This window comes from Artemia franciscana, chromosome 9 (genome assembly GCF_032884065.1).
Source record: "Artemia franciscana chromosome 9, ASM3288406v1, whole genome shotgun sequence".
Lineage (NCBI taxonomy): Eukaryota > Metazoa > Arthropoda > Branchiopoda > Anostraca > Artemiidae > Artemia > Artemia franciscana.
The window spans coordinates 35,825,436-35,844,466 of NC_088871.1; the positions used below are offsets into that span (position 1 = coordinate 35,825,436).

Sequence of the window (19,031 nt, forward strand, 5' to 3'; positions counted from 1 at the left end):
CATCTTCGGGAGGCAAGTGCTCTCCACACACATGGTGTATACTAGCCATCTAAATTGTTGCAGTTTCAATCTGTCAATGATGGTATTTTTGACCTTAAGACTATGGAGAGGCTTCGTGTCGGATATTCAATCATGGTAACTGATCCCAGCAATGCAGTGATTTTGCTTCAAAGACAACAAGGCGATCCTGATCATCTTTTTAAGAGTTAAGTTTCACAGGCTTAAATGGCGACAGGGATTATGAGCAGGTTGAATAGGCTCACTTAAGCATTGTTGACACATTCCTATTCCTCCAGATGGGCATCAGAGCTTTAAAACTGGACTTCACAAGTGTCAGGCCTCTCTTGATGTCTTTTGAGTGGTTATTGTTGGAATTAAGTAAGCTACCAAGGTAGGTAAACCCTCGACGTAGTGGACTCCGAGTGGAAGTCTGGGATTTTCTGGGGAATCGTGTTTATATAAGCAGCTTATGGCTTTCATTTTCGAAGCATTGATGGTCATGCCAAAAATGATGGTGGTCGTGTGAACGATGTCGGCCTGGTATTGGAGATCACGGAGGGACTTAGCAATTAGGTCTATATCATCAGCGTAAGTTAGTTTGTCTATTACTACTCCTCCTACAAGGGCACCAGACATACTATCCGTGAATGAAAGGATTGTAGTTAAAAAAAGATTGAAGAGCTTTACTGATAGCAAAATTGAAGATTCCCTTTAATAGAGGTAATGAAAACTAAACGATTAAGAACAAACCTTGGGTCAAGTTTCGGGATTTTACACGTCAGCCACTCGTGCTACAGAGAATGAAATGAATGAAGGTAGCTGTTTAATTTTTGGATTAATGGTGGTGTGCCAAAAGAAACTATCTATGAGTAAATAGGTTCTATCCAACTCAGTACGTCGGCCATTCCAATTCAAAACAAATATCCTACAAAAAACCTACTGTGATAGAGGAAAAGGGAGACACCTAGCGATCTTGAATGGTCCATCTGTCAACAGACCATTGGCCACAATCTTATAGGATTCTACCAACTCAACACTTTTTTGTGCACTTAATGTGGTTAGATTCTGGGCAACACATACAGACTGTATAAGAGTTGCATATACACTTTGAGTCTGTCCCAAGGATGCTTACATCCTATTTATCCGATAAAGCTGTTTTAAATATTCCACAAAAGATTATTGAAAAGCCAGACACTTTATAATATACTGTGCTAAACCATGGATATATTGTAAGGATATGTTGAAATCTAACGAAACTTAAATAATAATACATCCCTAAATAGAGACTTGGGTGAATACACACTCAACCCTGTGTACACAAAATTAATTATAGAAAATAATATAATTCAAAATAAACAAAAACAGGAACCAATGAAAACAAGCCCAATCCCAAAAGAACTACAAGATTAGCTACAGAGAAGGCAAACATGGCAATAAGAAATTATTCCAATTTTTAACAAATAGAGTTAGTGAAATGAATGAACTTTTTTAGCTTGTAAAATGTTAGATTTTATCACACATGCTTGGCTGAACTTTTCGCTAAGAAGTAATAATGCCTAGGCTTGTTTACAAAATTGATTTTTAACCAAGAACTTTTATTGTGAGCGTGTTTTTGTTTATTATTTTCTTTGCTGAAGACGGCCCTTAGATATAGGGTCGAAATATTCAAATAGGTTTTGTTCGTTCACTGTCTTGGGGGAAAAAATCCTCATTATTCTCTCTTCTGTATTTGTGTGATAAATTAATTAGTGGGAGTCATTTTCTTAACAAGGTAATTCCTCTTATTTTTGTGGGCAATATGATCAGACTTAAGGTCACATTAGATTTTTTGGTCGACCTGTTCCTTAATAGTCCCCTACTGAAGTTGAAAGATGTGTACTTGGTGTTGGTGATCATTTCAGGAATTTGAACCTTAGATAGGCTTTCATAACTCATTGACAGCAATGAAATGGCAAAAAAAAAACAATAACAAAGATATTTAGCAAAATACTTTGATAGTGTCACCACTCAAAAATTAACTGTACACCACAAATTTAAGAGCCGATTCTTCCTCCTTGAAAGAGATATCTGAAAATGAAATAGAAAACAATTGTAAAAATAACAGACCTTGAGAGTCGCTCCGACCCAAAAAGAATAACAGGTATCTGGTGGTTTGTTGGGTCTTCCTTGAAATCCTGTGATTTGTCTCATTAGACACCACTTCATCAAATTTTTTACCTAAGAAATATATTAATTACTACTGAAATAAAACAAAAATTGAATAAGAAAAATGAAAGGACCGCTAGATCAGGTATAGAAAATATCCCCCCACGGGCCAGGGTCTCAGACCATTTAGGTTTTAGATAATGCTCACAACATTAATTGATATGAAATTTTCTTATACCTTTTAATAAATTAAAAGAGGTTTTTAAGAAGCTGGAGTTCAATGCTCCTGATTTAGACCAATTGATTAACTTCAGGTAGAAAAAAAATAAAATAAAAGAAAAAAATATAAAAAACAAACTAGCTAAAAGGGCTGAAAATATTTTGAATACTGAATGTAAAAACATTTTTTTTTTTTTTAATCAATTTAACTAATAACACATTCGCATTCTCTGAATTCTATGAAACGAGCAACAAACAAAATCCTTGAGATGATTTATGTGTTAGCCTTCTTTGCCAATTTTGCTGAATTTATTTGACAGAGTTAGCCAATTTGGCATCAGGGAACATCCTTGCAATTTTTCTACTTTAAAATACTAACTGAAAGACGGCATATTTATTTTTTAAATAAAACAATATTAGGTTAACCTGGTTAGTGAATTAAGTTTTGCCAATCCTAAATTTAAGAATGCCTTAAACAAAAGTCAGTTTTGAATTCAGAACCGAAAAAAAGACAAGTCAACCCATTAATCCGGACAACTGAGCCGCCTTTAAAAGATAAAACAAAGCAAAGGAAACTTCAAAAAATCAAGAGTGTGATCACAATGACAAGAATATTTAAAATTGAAACTATTGTCGCTTTCTTAACCAAATCTTTCAAATATTAAACAAAAAATTAGCAATGCCTGGAACCAGCAGCTACTTCTTGAAGCAAAATTGCCAGTTTTAACATTACATTTCACACTACATCCTGTTCTCGAATGCCAAAAAGTTATGTCAGACTTCTCTTATAGAGAAATCATTAATGCCGTTTCGCCCTTTTACGTTTAAGGAGTTCTTAAGTTTGATATGAATTATGTATATTTTTAGCCTCCGTTATGCTTCAGCTATTCTGAATCTGGAACGAAAAGGTAAAGCTTAGGGCAAGGGCCATCTTGAACAAGTTTAAGATCCCACGCCATCTAGCCATTCTTATTTCAGTTAGGCTATCATAATTATTAAATAAAAAAAATACAAGTTTTTTGAACTGAAAGTAAGGAGCAACATTAAAACTACAGCAATTATTACGTTTATGAGGGGAACTGCCCCCTCCTCAGTAGCCACTCTTTACGCTTAAATTTGACTTTGTATTCCATTTATTTAAGAATGACTCACAAGGGCCGTTTAATTATAATAATAATTTTTTTGAAGTTCTAAAAGAAAAAACAAAAGAACACCAGAACATAGTTTAGCCACAAATTGTACTCCAAAGACAATATTTTTAATCAAAAACTGTCAAAGTTCATGAAGGAGAATCCCCGGTTTTTTTCGTCTGTGGGATCAAAATCATCTAACTATTCGATCATGATCGATGTAGAAAATGTAGACATGATACTACATCGATCATTTTTCCTCTGTGGAATTTATTTTATGCCCATATGTATATATACTGTTTCATCACGAAATTACATAATTAGAAAAATACGAGTACTAGTCAGTAATTGTTGCTGAGGTAATGAATTTTTCCAGAAAGCCCTTATCAAAGAAGAAACAAGACTGAATCAAAAACAACCCTTCTTAGAATTTAATCTTAAAAATCAAGGAAGATGTTTACAAACCACTAAACAATTGTTTAAAAGATTAATGTAGTTGAATTTCCTTAGCTCTGTATCACCTTCCGACCGATCATTTTTTCGAAATTTGTTTCATTTTGAAATTTCATAATGATGTTCCATTCTATTCTTTTTGTTTTTAGTCTTAAAACATTACAAGGTAACAAGGTATCCTCAATCATACATTAGTGTCACAGCAAAACTGATTCCTATTGTTACATTTATGTTTGTATGTACTTGCCCATCAGATACAACTTTTTAGAAACTTCCTTATAAGATTTATTTCGAAAGTTCTCTTGGAGACTAAGATAAGTAATGGAACTCATAGTTGTATGCCACAACTATGAAGAAGTACTTCGTGACTAATCTAAAAGAAAGTAAAAAGGGCTGATGGATTGAATTTTCGATGAAAGTGAATTTTCGACGATATGAAGAATCCAGTGGAAATCCCTGCCCCCCCCCCCCTCTTCGCAGAAAACCCGCAAAATATGTTTCCCCATAACAAATATAAGATTTTTATGGAAGAGGTGGTTGTATTAACTTTGGAGGAGACTCATTTGATGGGAAATTAAAAGTTAGAGTTCCCCTTTTAAGAGTAAAGCGATAGCAGAGTAACCAGCCCCCCCCCCTCACGCTGTTCTATACCCAAATGCATCCAATCAAAATTTTGAGACAATCATTTGGTCAAAATAGTCCAAAGGTCAAATACCTATAATATGGAACAGACTGTTTTTTTTGGCACATAAATACACGAGGAATTGGAAAGAAAATTAATCACCAACATTCCATCAGTTATCCACCCAATGCCACACTCTGAAAAGTTTTCTAAACCAGGTTTTAATAGGCTTACAGGGGCAGAAACCTAAGTTTGGGGCCTTAAAATGGGTAAGAGAACAGAAACAGATACCACTTTATACGATCTTGTTTTCTTCAGTGTTTGGATTACCAATCTTGTTCCGGTCTACCCATGCTATTTTGTAGATACTGTATTGATTTCTTGTATGTTTTTCCTTGATGCGGTGCAATCATGTCAAGGCTCGCCCTCATTTAAGAGCGTGTTTGTTTTAATGTCAATAAAGGAAGCAGTTTTTTCACTTCAATTTCCTCTTATACTATTAAACTTACGAAATCACTGCGGCTATTTCTCATTTCTACTTCCTGCTATATATATATATGCAGAAGATTTATGATCTTTCTAGGTTCTTTTGTTCTTTTATTTAAGACTAACTTGTGACTCCACTCTAGTCAGCTGTTCCCATACTGTTTGAGTAACTGTACTTCAAAGGGTACAATCTTCGGTTCTGTTGGCGTAATCGTTCATAACTACATAGACAAAATAAAACTTTATTAGATATAGATAAAAACGTGTCGAACGGGAAGGGACAAATCATAATATAAATTTATCAGTAATTTTGGCAAAGTCTAAATGCAAGGTCTGAAATATCTAGACAAATTAGATTTTCTTTCTTCCACATTTAAAAATCGAGCGAACCTGTTTCATTTATTTTTGGCCTTTTTTCTTCACGTGCAAAGTAACTTGATGATGTTAAATTTTTTTCAACCCTACTGAGAGTATAGTACAATTTTTCTGTGGCAGAAGTTACGATCGAGAGCAATGATGTTTTTAAAAAGAGACTTGAAAGAGGGCCAAGATGGGCTGAAGTAATAGAAGTTACTAGTTACCTGAGTTCTACTCAGAGCCGAAGGTAATGTGCCCATCAGATGCAAAGCAGCCACGCCACAATAGGTCAAGCCACCATGACTTTCATTGTCTGACTCGTTTCCGATTCCTCCATCATAACCCTAAAAATTGTCAAATTACATTATTGACTGAAAACTTGCCTTATGGATAGAACTTATAACCTTTTTACGAAGGGCGGGGGGATCTGAAACCTATACTAGCTCGTTTTCAAACAGATAGGCCTTTTCTATTTCCTCTAAGACATCTACAAGCCAGAAATTTTCACGACGTGTTATACTGTGATAGACTCGACTTTTGTCACTTTTGGCTCCTTGTTTTCAGTCATAAATTACTGGTTTCGCGTATCAACATCAAGTTTTATAAGGAGTTTAAAAAGACCCTTACTTGAGGGAAATGTGCAGTGTATTTAGTGGGTGAAGAAACGCAAGTACTCAGTAGATTCTCTCAGTAGGAGACAGAAACTTAAAAGAAAGCGAAAAAAATTTGATAAATATAATGTATTGTACACGAATTATGTATTGTAAATTAAATCCCAAATTCTCGAGGTATTGGGGTCCAAAACTTGTCCGTGACGTCCATGCTTATAATAATCTTTTTTTTGTATTAAATGGATTGAGAGGCGGTTGGGTGAAAAATACAAGTAGTTGCCTTAACTCGTACAATTGAAAGACAAAGTATTATGCCATCCATGCCGTTCTACTGTAAGCTGTCTGGGTTCCAGTAGTCATGGACTGTGCTGAACGTTCAGAACCACCTGTAAGTCTAAAAATTCAACTCCTGAAAGAGAGGAGTAAAAACCAAAAGGACTTTTTAGGGCATTATTTTCATGGTTGGTGGTCCTCCACACATGTCGTAAGGAGTTTCCACCCTCCCCTCCTGTGTACAAGTAAGACAAGTCAACGCAGTTTACGTTTTAACTGGGCTTTTTACCATGGTCATGAGACTTTCTTTTTCACTTTATGGGTTGAATCCTTGAGACTTTGGTCCTCCTATACTTCACTTTCAACTTGTTCATTTCTAAAGTTTAAAAACTTTTTTATTATTGTAAATGCTGTCTCCAACGCCTTGCCACTACCTGCCACAGTACTGAAGAATAACACTTTGAAAAGCCCTCTGAATCCTCAGATAAGCCAGGCTTTTGATAATAACCGAATATCCGTATGAAAATACAATAGGCAAATTACTACAACCGTCAGAATGAGTAAAAACGCTGACAAAAGGCCTATGTGAAAGGGTCAGGTGAACTCTAAAAGAAAAACCCACGCAAAGTTGGCAAGGCTTAGAATTTTCCATGTTGGGATTTCAGCATCATCTAGCGAACAAAGGTGTAAACAAATGAGAATTTGAGAAAACTGAAACATCTTAATTTTTTTAACATTACAATAACATTTATTGAGTATCTGAGCAAAATTCAACAAAATAAAGCGTTCTCTGTCAAACAAAGAAAGCCACTCCCCTTCCTCAAGGCTTTGGATTAGCCAAGATTCAAGGCTTCATCAATTAGGCTTACCTAACAAAACCCTTAAAATGGCCTTACAAGACCTTGTCCACTCGAGTTTGCTGAACAGAGCTAATTATAGTGATAGTACTACTATAGATTATAATAATGGCAGTCATTAACGAGAATTAAGATAAATTTTCTTTAATAAACAATTTGAAAAATATGTTTCTAAAGCTAAAAAGCAGCATTTTTTATGAACTTACTTACTATAGCGTCAACAATGAATTTTGTAGTTAATTCTTTATTAATGCCAGACCAGTCATCAAGAATGGAGCAAATTGCCGCAGCACAGTAGACGAAGCGCATGTCAGATTCACTTCCACCCAAAGTACAGCAAAAACTGAAGCAAAATAATCAGTTTATAAGTAAAAAAGAAATCGTTATACACAACATATTAACGTACACGTACTCATAGACCTATGCAAATACCTGCAAGTATCTAAACAGTTTTAATACTCATCTATAAAAAAAAAATCGTGAAATTCGATAAAATACTGGCATTTAAGTCTACAAAAGCCAGTTCTTAAAGTATCAAATTCAATTCCCACATAAGGGGGCTTCTCATTTGGTTTTCCGAAAGTATACATCGTATTTTAAGTTCAAAACAGTTAAAAATCTGACAAATAGTCACGCTAGTTTTCGAATCCGACACATAAATGTTTCTAAAATAATGCTCATTTTTTGTCGCACACAGCGGAAATAAATATTCGCCAGAGAATTTTTCCAAAATAATTTCCAGCTCCTCTAATCTCGTTTGGCATACTGTCTACTGACAAGATCAAACAGATAAGATCTTCTTTGAGAGAGTTGTAATATAAGAGACAAGATAATTTTTTTTCGGTATTCCTTACAGTCTGCTCAGGGTAGCCAGTGGCGGTTCTGGTCTCTGTTGCGCCCGGGGCAAAATCTTGATTAGTGTAAACCCCCCTGTCTCCCAAAAATTTTCATTCCAAATTTTAAAAAAATTTACTTTTGTTGACAAAATTTTCATTTATTAACAAAATTGTCCCTTTATTTAAATCTGACTTTTCTTACTTTAGCCTCTACAAAATGATCAACTATCTCGTTCCAATTGGTTACTTCTAATTCTTCACGTTTTATGCACATTAACGCTAAATCATTTAATCGCTCATGGTCCATAGTCGATCTGAAGTACGTTAATGTTAATTTAAGTTTACGACACGACCGCTGATTATCGGCCACTGACACTTCAAATTTCTAATAATGATAGTTAATTCTTACGTTTGCAAAGACCCCTTCATCTCCGTATTGCACAATTAATTCTAACGACATTAAAAGTAATTAAATTCAATCCGCTTACTTTTATTTTCAAGGAATGGTGATGACCATATGGGACAAATAAAAATTGTTGATTCAATTTGCTTATGCTTACTGGCAACTGCAACATATACTGTATTTCAATAAAAATAGAATTTCTAAAATTACAGAATGACTATGACCGTTGCACCCAGGGCAAATACACTCTCTACCCCCGCCACCCCTAGAACCGCCTCTGAAGATAGTCATGACGGGCTGAGATTTATCAAGTTGCCCTTAAAGACTTTGCTTTTTAAGTAATAAGGTTTGATAATACCTTTTTTTTAAGGTGAATGCATATATTAATAAAAGACCAACATAATTACCAAGTTGAGATGATCTTAGATTGATTGCAGGGTTTGGCATTAGGATTGCCAAAAGTTGCTGGGCGACTTTCTCAATTTGAGCACGTTTGAGAGGAGCGATATGGTTTGCGAAGCACCAGCAAAAAGATGGAATATATATTCCATGAATGGTCTGACAGACTTGTCAGAAAGAAGGTTTTTGCATTTTAGGCCTGGCTTCCTGGAGCAGGAGGATGTCACTTTGATGAGATGCCCAGCCCATGTAAGATTTGAGGAATGTGGACTCCAAGAAGGCGTAGCATATCTAATTCTTTCATTGCCATCTTATCCTTTGAAGATAAAGCTAGGACGAGCCTGTACGTTTCCCACAACAAACAAGGTTTTAGAAATTTTGTTTTTAGAAACAATTTTTTAAAACTGATATTTAAAAAACAAATTTTTAAAACCGTAATCTAGTCACTTTTTTGTATCTTAACGGTTGCTTCGTGGGTTAATTGTTGACATTTTGGGGAATTCAGGTCTCCTTCCCATCCCAAGATGTGATTTTTCAATACCCACTGTTTCCTTTCCTACACATTCATTTCTAATACCCATTTCAAACAGTTCGTGATAACGAACTGTAAGTAAGAAACGACACGGTTGGATAATAACCAAAACTCTAAAAAACGGAATTTTTATATCAATAGATATATCAAAAGAATCGGCTTATTATACTGATCCCAAATATATCAAACCAGTGATCATAGAGGGTCGGCAGACGGCTCGTTCGATCGAAAATCAGAAGTTGTAGTGCACTTTTTAAGTGACCAAAAATATTGGAGGGCAGCTAGCCCCCTCCCATGCCCCTTTTCCCCCATAGTCACCCAACTGAGATAGCCATTTTATTCAGCATAATCGAAGGGTTTAATAACTGTCTTTGAGGATGACTTGACCCCAACAGTCATTGACTCTATTCCTAATCACTGTCAATAGCTTTAATAAATAAAACATAAAAGAGAAAAGGTGGTCAAAATCAAACAGGCGTTTAAAATGGGATAAAGGCTTACCTGAACATAGGGAAAATATGGGATGAGGGGAGAGTCTCCTATATATTGGTCCAAAGAATCCCCAAAAGAACTAAAAATTAATGGTTTCAAAATACGTTCTTGTTTAAACTCTTCCCCGTAAAAAAAAAAAAAAAAAAAAAAAAAAAAAAAAAAAAAAAAAAAAAAAAAAAAAAAAAAACAACTTCCGAGAACTTCCCTCCCAAGATTCTGATCTCTGTAAACCTACGGGTAAGACAGTTGTTGAGTTGTGTTACTGACATACTGCCAACTATATTAATCCACTTCCAATCGACTATCTAACAATTTATCTATATAAATTTCGTTTATGTTCAACCTAGATTACATGGAGAAAATCTATTTAAGAAATAGAAACATAACCTAGAATATTTCTATTTGTCCTTTTAATGATCTTAGGTTCAAACAATGTGATTTTCAGATGCTTGAGGAAACTGGTATATTTTTGTGGATTATGTTGGAGGAGGGGGAGTGGGAGAGGAACAGTTAGTATACTTTTCCTTTCCGTTTTTTTTTCTTTTCGGTGAATTACTAAGATACTTTTCCAGCTGTTCAAGGGACGTCCCCCAGATAACCTTTTTGGATATAGGTTCCCCTTCCGAAATATTATGTCTAATTCTAACCATGTATGCTATGATTAACATAGGAACAAAAAGAGGAAAATCCTGAAAATAGGAATAAATTAAAATATCAAGTTCTGTTCTTACTTTCCGTTTTCCAACTGGAGGGCTTTAATTCCAGCTGAAATTGCACTTCTGTCCACACCACTGAGGTCATCCCCCATAATAATTAAACACGATAATCCAGTATAGGTCATTGCTATATGACTAGTGTCCAAATGAGATCTAGACTCATTGCCTTTAAGAAGTCTACCACTCTGAAACTGGAAAACGTCAGTAGCATATAGAGAACCTTTAAAGCCACACTTTTTCAGCTCCTCGGGATTTCTACTTTCAGGCGAAATTAATTGAAACGAGTATATCCAATTGATGACATCAAGTTTGTCTCCAAGTATTTCTAATTCGTTTAATATATCTAGTCCAGAGATACAAAAAAAGGCAACGGATAGCCTAAAAAATGAGAAAATTATTTCAAAGGCAGAACTATGAAGAATAGTACAATGAAATAATTTTGAATTTAGGTAATATTTCACTGAAAACCAAGAGAGGATCGCTTCCCTATGATTGATCCAAAGTACCTCAGGAAAAATCTTTGAAATGCAAAACCCATAAACATTTTGCAAAGTACTTAAATAAGAGCACCTAAAATCTTGCAAAAGGCACGCCAAAAGAATAAAGTTCTGAACATTCTGCTAAAACTAGTTCTATAGCCAGTTTTAAGGCCTGTTTTCTACAGTAATTACTGAAACACAAATAAAAAGCGGTGTGTCAACATTTCATTTTGACACAGAAGAAACAAGTAACTCCAAATATTCTGGGAATAATCGTGCAATGAGCGATCAAAGCAAAAAATCTCAAAAAATTTAATCCAAATTCAACCAAAGCCAGTTTAAAAAGAAATCATAAAGTTGCAATTTCTAAAAATAACAAAATAATCCCTGCTTAGAGATAACTGGGCATGTCCTTTCGGGAACAATGAATTTGTAGTTCACTATTAGTACACTCGTCTAATTCATTCCTTATTTTTGAAAATTTCTGACAGTATTGATTTTGGTCTTTGAACTGTGAGGACATAAACTGGATTTAACTCGGAATCTAATTGGATTGCGCAACTAGTGACATTGATCAAACAGTTCGTGGTAACGAACTGTAGTAAGGAGCGACCCGGCTCAATAGTAACCAAAACTCTAAAAAATTGAATTTTGATATCAATAGCTACATCAAAAGAATTGCATTTTAATGCTGATTTTAAATATATAAGTTTCATCAAGTTTAGTCTTACCCATCAAAAGTTACGAGCCTGAGAAAATTTGCCTTATTTAAGAAAATAGAGGGAAACACCCCCTAAAAGTCGTAGGATCTTAACGAAAATGACACCATCAGATTCAGCGTGTCAGAGAACCCTACTATAGAAGTTTCAAGCTCTTATCTACAAAAATGTGGAATTTTGTATTTTTTGCCAGAAGACAAATCACGGGTGCGTGTTTATTTGTTTTTTTTTTTTTTTCCCAGGGGTCATCGTATCGACCAAGTGGTCCTAGAATGTCGCAAGAGGGCTCATTCTAACGGAAATGAAAAGTTCTAGTGCCCTTTTCAAGTGACCAAAAAAATTGGAGGGCATCTAGGCCCCCTCCCACGCTCATTTTTTTCCCAAAGTCAACGGATCAAAATTTTGAGATAGCCATTTTGTTCAGCATAGTCGAAAACCATGATAACTATGTCTTTGGGGATGACTTACTCCCCCACAATCCCTGGGGGAGGGGCTGCAAGTTACAAACTTTGACCAGTGTTTACATATAGTAATGGTTATTGGGAAGTGTACAGACGTTTTAAGGGGGATTTTATTTTGTTTGGGGGTGGGGCTGAGGAGAGGGGGCTATGTTGGAGGATCTTTCCTTGGAGGAATCTGTCATGGGGGAAGAAAAATTCAATGAAAAGGGCGCAGGATTCTCTAGCATTACTATAAGAAAACAATGAAAAATAAACATGAAAACGTTTTTTTCAAATGAAAGGAAGAAGTAGCATTGAAACTTAAAACGAACAGAGATAATTACGCATATGAGGGGTTCTAAAAATACTTTAGCATAAAGAGCGAGGTATTTAGGAGGAGATAAATACCTTGCTCTTTATGCTAAAGTATTTTTAGTAATTTCAACTATTTATTCTACGGCCTTTCTGATTCAGGGGTCATTCTTAAAGAATTGGGACAAAACTTACGATTTAGTGTAAAGAGCGAGGTATTAACGAGGGTACAAACCCCCTCGTATACATAATAAAAATATAAGGTTATGAAAGTTTGTTACGTAAGTTAATTCTTAAGTTACGTGTATTTTTTACTAATAAAAACGTTCATTAAAAATTAAAAGTTCTAGTTGCCTTTTTAAGTAACCGAAAAATTGGAGGGCAACTAGGCCTCCTTCTCCACCCCTTATTTCTCAAAATCGTCTGATCAAAACTAAGAGAAAGCCATTTAGCCAAAAAAAGAATTAATATACAAATTTCATTTTAATAATTTATGTGCGGAGAGCCAAAACCAAACATGCATTAATTCAAAAACGTTCAGAAATTAAATAAAAAAAACTAATTTTTTTTAGCTGAAAGTAAGGAGCGACATTAAGACTTAAAACGAACAGAAATTACTCCGTATATGAAATGAGTTGTCCCCTCCGCAATCCCTCGCTCTTTACGCTGAAGTTTGACTCTTTGCCACAATTCTACTTTTTAAAACAATTAAAAGGTTTAGCGTAAAGAGCGAGGGATTGCGGAGGGGACAACCCATTTCATATACGGAGTAATTTCTGTTCGTTTTAAGTTTTAATGTCGCTCCTTACTTTCAGCTAAAAAAAATTAGTTTTTTTTTATTTAAAATTACAGTAAGAGATTAAGAAATATTATTATCTTTGAGCATTCAAAGAGTGTAGACGTAAAGCGGTATAATAAGACATTAATGTAACCCTAATTTGCAAGCAGGAGAGGGGCAATTTCCCCGTCGCAAGCGTCAACACTGGTGACCACACAATATTTATTTCCATTTGTGAAAATCGTCATTTTTTTTTCGAGTTATTTGAACAAACTTTGGCTTTAATTCAGTGGCATTGGAATATAATTATAAAGGTATACCGTGTCCCGTAATTCCCGTTCCACTGGACCACCTTTCCAACGATGATTGCCACTTCTATCGTGGGCCTGCCCATATTCAAGAAAAGCGCTTGTTATTTTGTGTGCGGTAGAGAATAATGGAAGACTAATACTATTCATTCTTCGAGGATTATAGCTGAAATTTACAATGTCAGTAGTCACCCAGTCGTCCTTTGAGCAATTCAAGAAGCTGATCAATGAGAAGTTGGACAAAATCCTAACGGCACAAGCTCAAGTTTCTACAAAGCTAGACTCAATTTCGGCAGAAATTAAAATTCTAAAGGATGAGGCTGTGTTGCGAGACCATAAAATTTCTGAGCTTCAGTTAGCCTTAGATGACCAAAAAACCCAATCAGATTCGCTGAAAAAGTGGCTGCTAGCCTTTGAAGTAAAAGAAAGAAAGTTTAATCTACTCATTCACGGGCTTCCCGAAGAAAAAGTTTCCGAAAAGATGGGAGTTTCAGTTTCAAACTTTATTAGAAACAAATTTGAAGTCACATGACCTATCAATCTGCTGAAATGCTATCGCATCACTCCTCGGTCGTCAAATGTTACTGATTCGCGTCAACGCGGTAACAAATCTAAACAGCAAACGAAGCCTGTTTTGATCTCGGTCGGCTGTGAGAGAGAATTGCAGTTGATTATGTCAAAAGTTGGCAAACTCAAATCTAGTGGTATTGTTATATTTACGGATCTGCCACCCGTATTGAATTCTCGAAGAAGTGAATTGCTTGGGGTGACGAAAGAAATGAAATCAAAAGGTGAAATCGTATCTTCCAGAGTGCGCCACAAAGGGACTGACGTTTGGCTTGAAACAAAAGTTTCTACTGCATCTTCTTGGTCTCGTGTTTAATTAGTGTCCCTTTGTTTTAGTATCTTCAGTTTATTGCATTGGATGAGTAAAGTTTATTGCTTGTCTCCGCGAATTGTTATTTTGTTTTCCATGTGCCCTATTCCGCTGTTTCTCGTTTTGTTTCAGTGTACTTTCTTTTTCTGTTTTCTTTTTTATCTATGAATGCAAAGTTCTTGTTCTGCTGCTTCTCCTTTTACAGCACCATTGTTTGGTATTGAGCGTTTGATCTTTTCGAATTTATCTCCATCACCAGAGGATCCGGTATGTTGCGCGCTTTTCACTATGTCTCATGCTTTTGGATATTATTTGGCAAGTAATTTAAAAGCAAATTATTTTGTTAAGTAATTTTTTTGATATGTCTGATAGACTGAAACGGTTTGAGAGATACTCTACTGAGTTGAGTAAAATATTAAATTCAATAAATATAGGTGATGATCTAGCCCAAGAGCCTCTTGTTGATAATTTACCCCATAACAGGTATCTTTTACCTGAAGAAATTATTCCTGTTAATAATGGCCTTTTTAGACTTGCGAGTTGGAATTGTTGTGGGGTTCTTTCTAGCCTAGATTTTTTTTATCTATGTTCCTTCCTGGTAATGGGATAGGAGTTATGGGGCTTTGTGAGACTTTTTTGAATGCAAATACCCTGAATGCGGCAAATATTCAAGGATACCAAATACTTCAGAAAAACAGATTGAATAATCAGAAAGGAGGACTTGCATTCTACATCCATACTTCTTTGCATTTTGAAGAAATTAAAGATTTTGACTCTCTATATGAGGAAATGTTGTTCGAATTTCTGGTTATCGAAGTTACAATAGCATCTGAGAAGGTTCTTTTATGCATATTCTACCGCCCTCCAAGTTTTAGCACCAAGAAATATTTGGATATATTTGAAGAATTTGCTAAAATGGTCAGTTCCAAGAAAAGAAAAATCATTCTCATGGGAGAGTTTAACATTGACACTTCTTCAGTAAGTCATGACTCAAGTACTTCTGCACCTTCGAGTACTCTGGCTACAGATTTCCTTACTACATCATTGGCTAAAGGTCCGCACAGCTTTCCAATGTTCAATCACTCTTTCCACCGCTTCTACGAGGGTTAACCATTGGGTTGGAACGTGCTTCACGAACTTCTGCCGTGGTATTGACTTATGTTTTTGAACAGATTCAAAGTCTTCACATCTTAAGGGCCATCCGTGGAAAAAGTAATACAGTTGGATGACTAGGCCTGCAATATCATCACCGAGAACCAGTAGGCCTTGTATGATATGGGTTATTTTGCGACATGTAGGTTGCAGGTGCCAATGTCCACGAGACCCTTTCCTGTGTCTTGGTTTTTTTTTCAACTTGAAAACTTTCTTGTTAACGTATGGCCCATCCCTGCTCAAAGTAATCATCTGTTGCAGCTGAAGACCAGCATTATTCATCGCCTTAAATAGACCCTCTTTCAACTTTTAACTTGTTGCTTCCCCAGTAAGAGGTTTCAAGGTGTCTCCTAACGACCTTGGCTTGCTGACGAGACAAGTACCTTATACGTATTTGAAGCTCTTTGAGGCTGGCAAAATTTGTCGTTTCATCATATTCTAATACGTATTAATCATAGTCTTTGATGTCTTTCAGTAATTCATTCCGGAAATACGGGTAGAGCCCCTTTTAACTAGCTATTTGAGCTTGGAAGAGCTAAATGTGAACATTTCTGAAACATCGCAAGGAAACATCACTTTAAAGAAATCACAGGTGCCATCGCAACTGTGGCCAGGAACATTTGATACAAGACACTTCATGCACCAGAGTATAGACAGCTTCTTTAAAAACATCGTATTTATGACATTTGGATGGGAGCTCTGGGAAGTTCCAGCTGGAACAGCCGTCGGTTGCAACTGACCAGGGTCTAGTCTCATTATGGCATTTGACCTATGATCATCACCTCTAGCATGCTGCTTGAGAGTAATAAAGCCTTTAGAACAAGAGAGGAATTTCTGACAAACTATACAGAAGAAATAGCCTTCTTTTTCTGTGGACCAGATGTGCACCAATCACCATATAAATGACCCCTATCATATTTTCCTTCAACCACTCATTTTAAAGGTTGCACTTCCCCATTAGTCAGCAAAACAAGTGCTCTGAAAACAAAACAATAACAAGCTAAGTAAGTAAAAAAAAAAACTCCCTCAACCAAGCACTTTTCTACATGAGAAAACAGTCAGACCTTCTTCAGAAACAAAACAACTATCAAGAATCAAAACGACTATCCATTTGCCATGTAATATGCCATTTTTGACTCTCCTATATTTTGATTACTACTAACCTCAGTGAATTTATTTGGTTAAACAGTTGTATGGCAAAACTTGAGGGGATTTGAAGCAATTTATCTTATTAAAAAAAAGCTATGCAACTGAATTTCACAACTCTTGTTAAGGAATTAGTTGGACAAACGTGCACAATCAGTTGGTTTATATATATATATATATATATATATATATATATATATATATATATATATATATATATATATATATATATATATATATATACTTTTTTTTTACCTGCAACGAAGCTTAAACTGAGCCTATTTGAAAACACAATTTATTACAGGAGTGTTGTCTATTACCAGTGGTGTAACTAGCCGATTTTTAAGGGGGACAAAGCTCTATAATGTGCCGACAAAAGAATCCTTTTTCCGCAATGGCGCACCCACATTTGTCATTGAGCACCAATTATTCGACAGTCATAGCACTTTCAGCTGCAAAGTCCCAAAAATTTTTAAAATCTATGACTAAAAGTGTATTATTCCTTATATTTGCCTTCCCATTTCAGAGAAGCAAACAACCTTAAAAATCTAACAAATTAATACTGTGCTGCAAAGAGTCTAAGTTATCTAAAATATCAGATTCAAAAAATGCCATTTTGTTTTTGTCTTTTTGCTTGCAAGAGAACTAAGTAAAAGTCTGAGAGAGTATTTTTTGGCACGAAGCGCCGAATTGTTACGGGACCTAGCACTAGAATGTAAAAGTAATAATGTGGTTCTGATCTTCTCTAGTCAATTAGCCCCTAAAACATCATTACAAGGAATCAAATAATCTTAAAAAGAGATATGATTCCGCGAAGTGGCAAAAAATTTCAATTTAGGATTTAGAAGTTTCTTTATCACTTGCAGTTTTTTTCCCTTCTTCCTCTCTTAGAAACTTTTTTTAAAGAAGTAAATATCTATAAAAATTAATCTTGCGCTGGAAAGAATCAAATCTTTTTATTAGAAATTAGAATTAGGAAACGTCACTTCGTTTTGTTTACTTGGAAACAAAGGAACTGAGTGAATTCCTGAGGTAGGATTTTTCTGGCATAACCAAAAAATTTTAAATCTACATCTGGAATATGCATTCTCTTCAAATTAGCCCCTCAGACAATCTTGCAAGGAAGCAAAAAGTCTTAAAAAGCGATACCGTAGTATTTAGATACCAAACATTTAGAACTGTGAAGTTTCTTTTTCCCTAATATTTTTTTTTCTTTCTCACCCACCTTTTGGTGATTAAGATGTCAAATTGAATCCCTAGATATGATTTCGCAAATTTCACGGTTCCATCTATTGGCAAAAGAATTGAAGCGTTCCTGGTCCCGATAATATTACAAAAGGTGACAACAGCTTTAATGTGTTTCGAATTTCGTATGATAATTCAGATTCAAAAAATGCCTTAATATTGTTGAACAAGTAAAAAATAAAATCTTCCTTAAAAAATTGTAGTATCCTCAATCAACTTTTATTTCAAGTTTCTAGAAAAAAGTTTCAGTTCAGTGCCGACGACTTTAACTAAGTATGTACCAAGATACCAATAATTGAACGTATATTCGACAGGACCTAATATTTGGTGCTGATTATACTATTTTGACGACCATTGGATGGAGAAGATTGCTAATGTCAGTGCCACAAAGCTTAATTTTTCTGTTGAAAATGGCTTTTCAAGTATCTCCATTGCAAAAAAGAGAAGAAAAACAGAGAAAATTCCTCAGGAGCAATATGCCGACGAAATTCTTTAAGGGGGAGGACATTTGCACCCCCCCCCCTACGTCACTATCTATTTCCAGCACCAAATTCAGAGTTCTAGTACTTGGGGACATTTTATCCCATTTATTCCTAACAGTTAGAACAAATTGGAGTAAACTGAGTCTTTATTTATAGCTCCCTACCCAAAGAATGAAAAACTGCTTTTCAATCAGACCCAGCACACTTATTTCTCGACCAAACCTCTAGTATTTTTTCTGGAACTGAACTAAAATGTCACATTAATTGTGACATTGGAGCATCCATGCCATGAAAGGAGACGCGATATTGAAATTATACGTTGGAGAGAGTCAAAACAGGTTTGATTTCCTAGTAAGTCACTTGTTCCTCTAAGCTACCCTGTAAGTTAAAATGGACAAACAAATGGTAAATTTGAAATATAGGACCAAACTGAGATAGCTAAGAAATAAACATACCATTTGACTCAGAATTCAACCCTCTATCTGAATAATAGAACAATCATGTCCTGCAGAAATTCTGTAATTTCCGGATTCCAGAATTTGAAAAACCAACATAGTTCTGG

The 19,031-nt window shown here is 35.3% G+C and overlaps 1 protein-coding gene across 3 annotated transcripts in view; it reads right to left on the reverse strand.

The window, feature by feature from the left end:
• The window catches only part of LOC136031347 (geranylgeranyl transferase type-1 subunit beta-like), a 32,229-nt gene that overhangs the window by 4,441 nt on the left and 8,757 nt on the right, over positions 1–19,031 (reverse strand). For all 3 annotated transcript variants that reach the window (XM_065710841.1, XM_065710839.1, XM_065710840.1), the window contains exons 3-6: positions 10,547–10,909; positions 7,364–7,496; positions 5,637–5,756; positions 2,107–2,217 (exon numbers count right to left, since the gene is read on the reverse strand). In XM_065710841.1, coding sequence (XP_065566913.1) covers positions 2,107–2,217; positions 5,637–5,756; positions 7,364–7,496; positions 10,547–10,909 — 727 coding nt within the window. The remainder of the gene's footprint in view (positions 1–2,106; positions 2,218–5,636; positions 5,757–7,363; positions 7,497–10,546; positions 10,910–19,031) is intronic.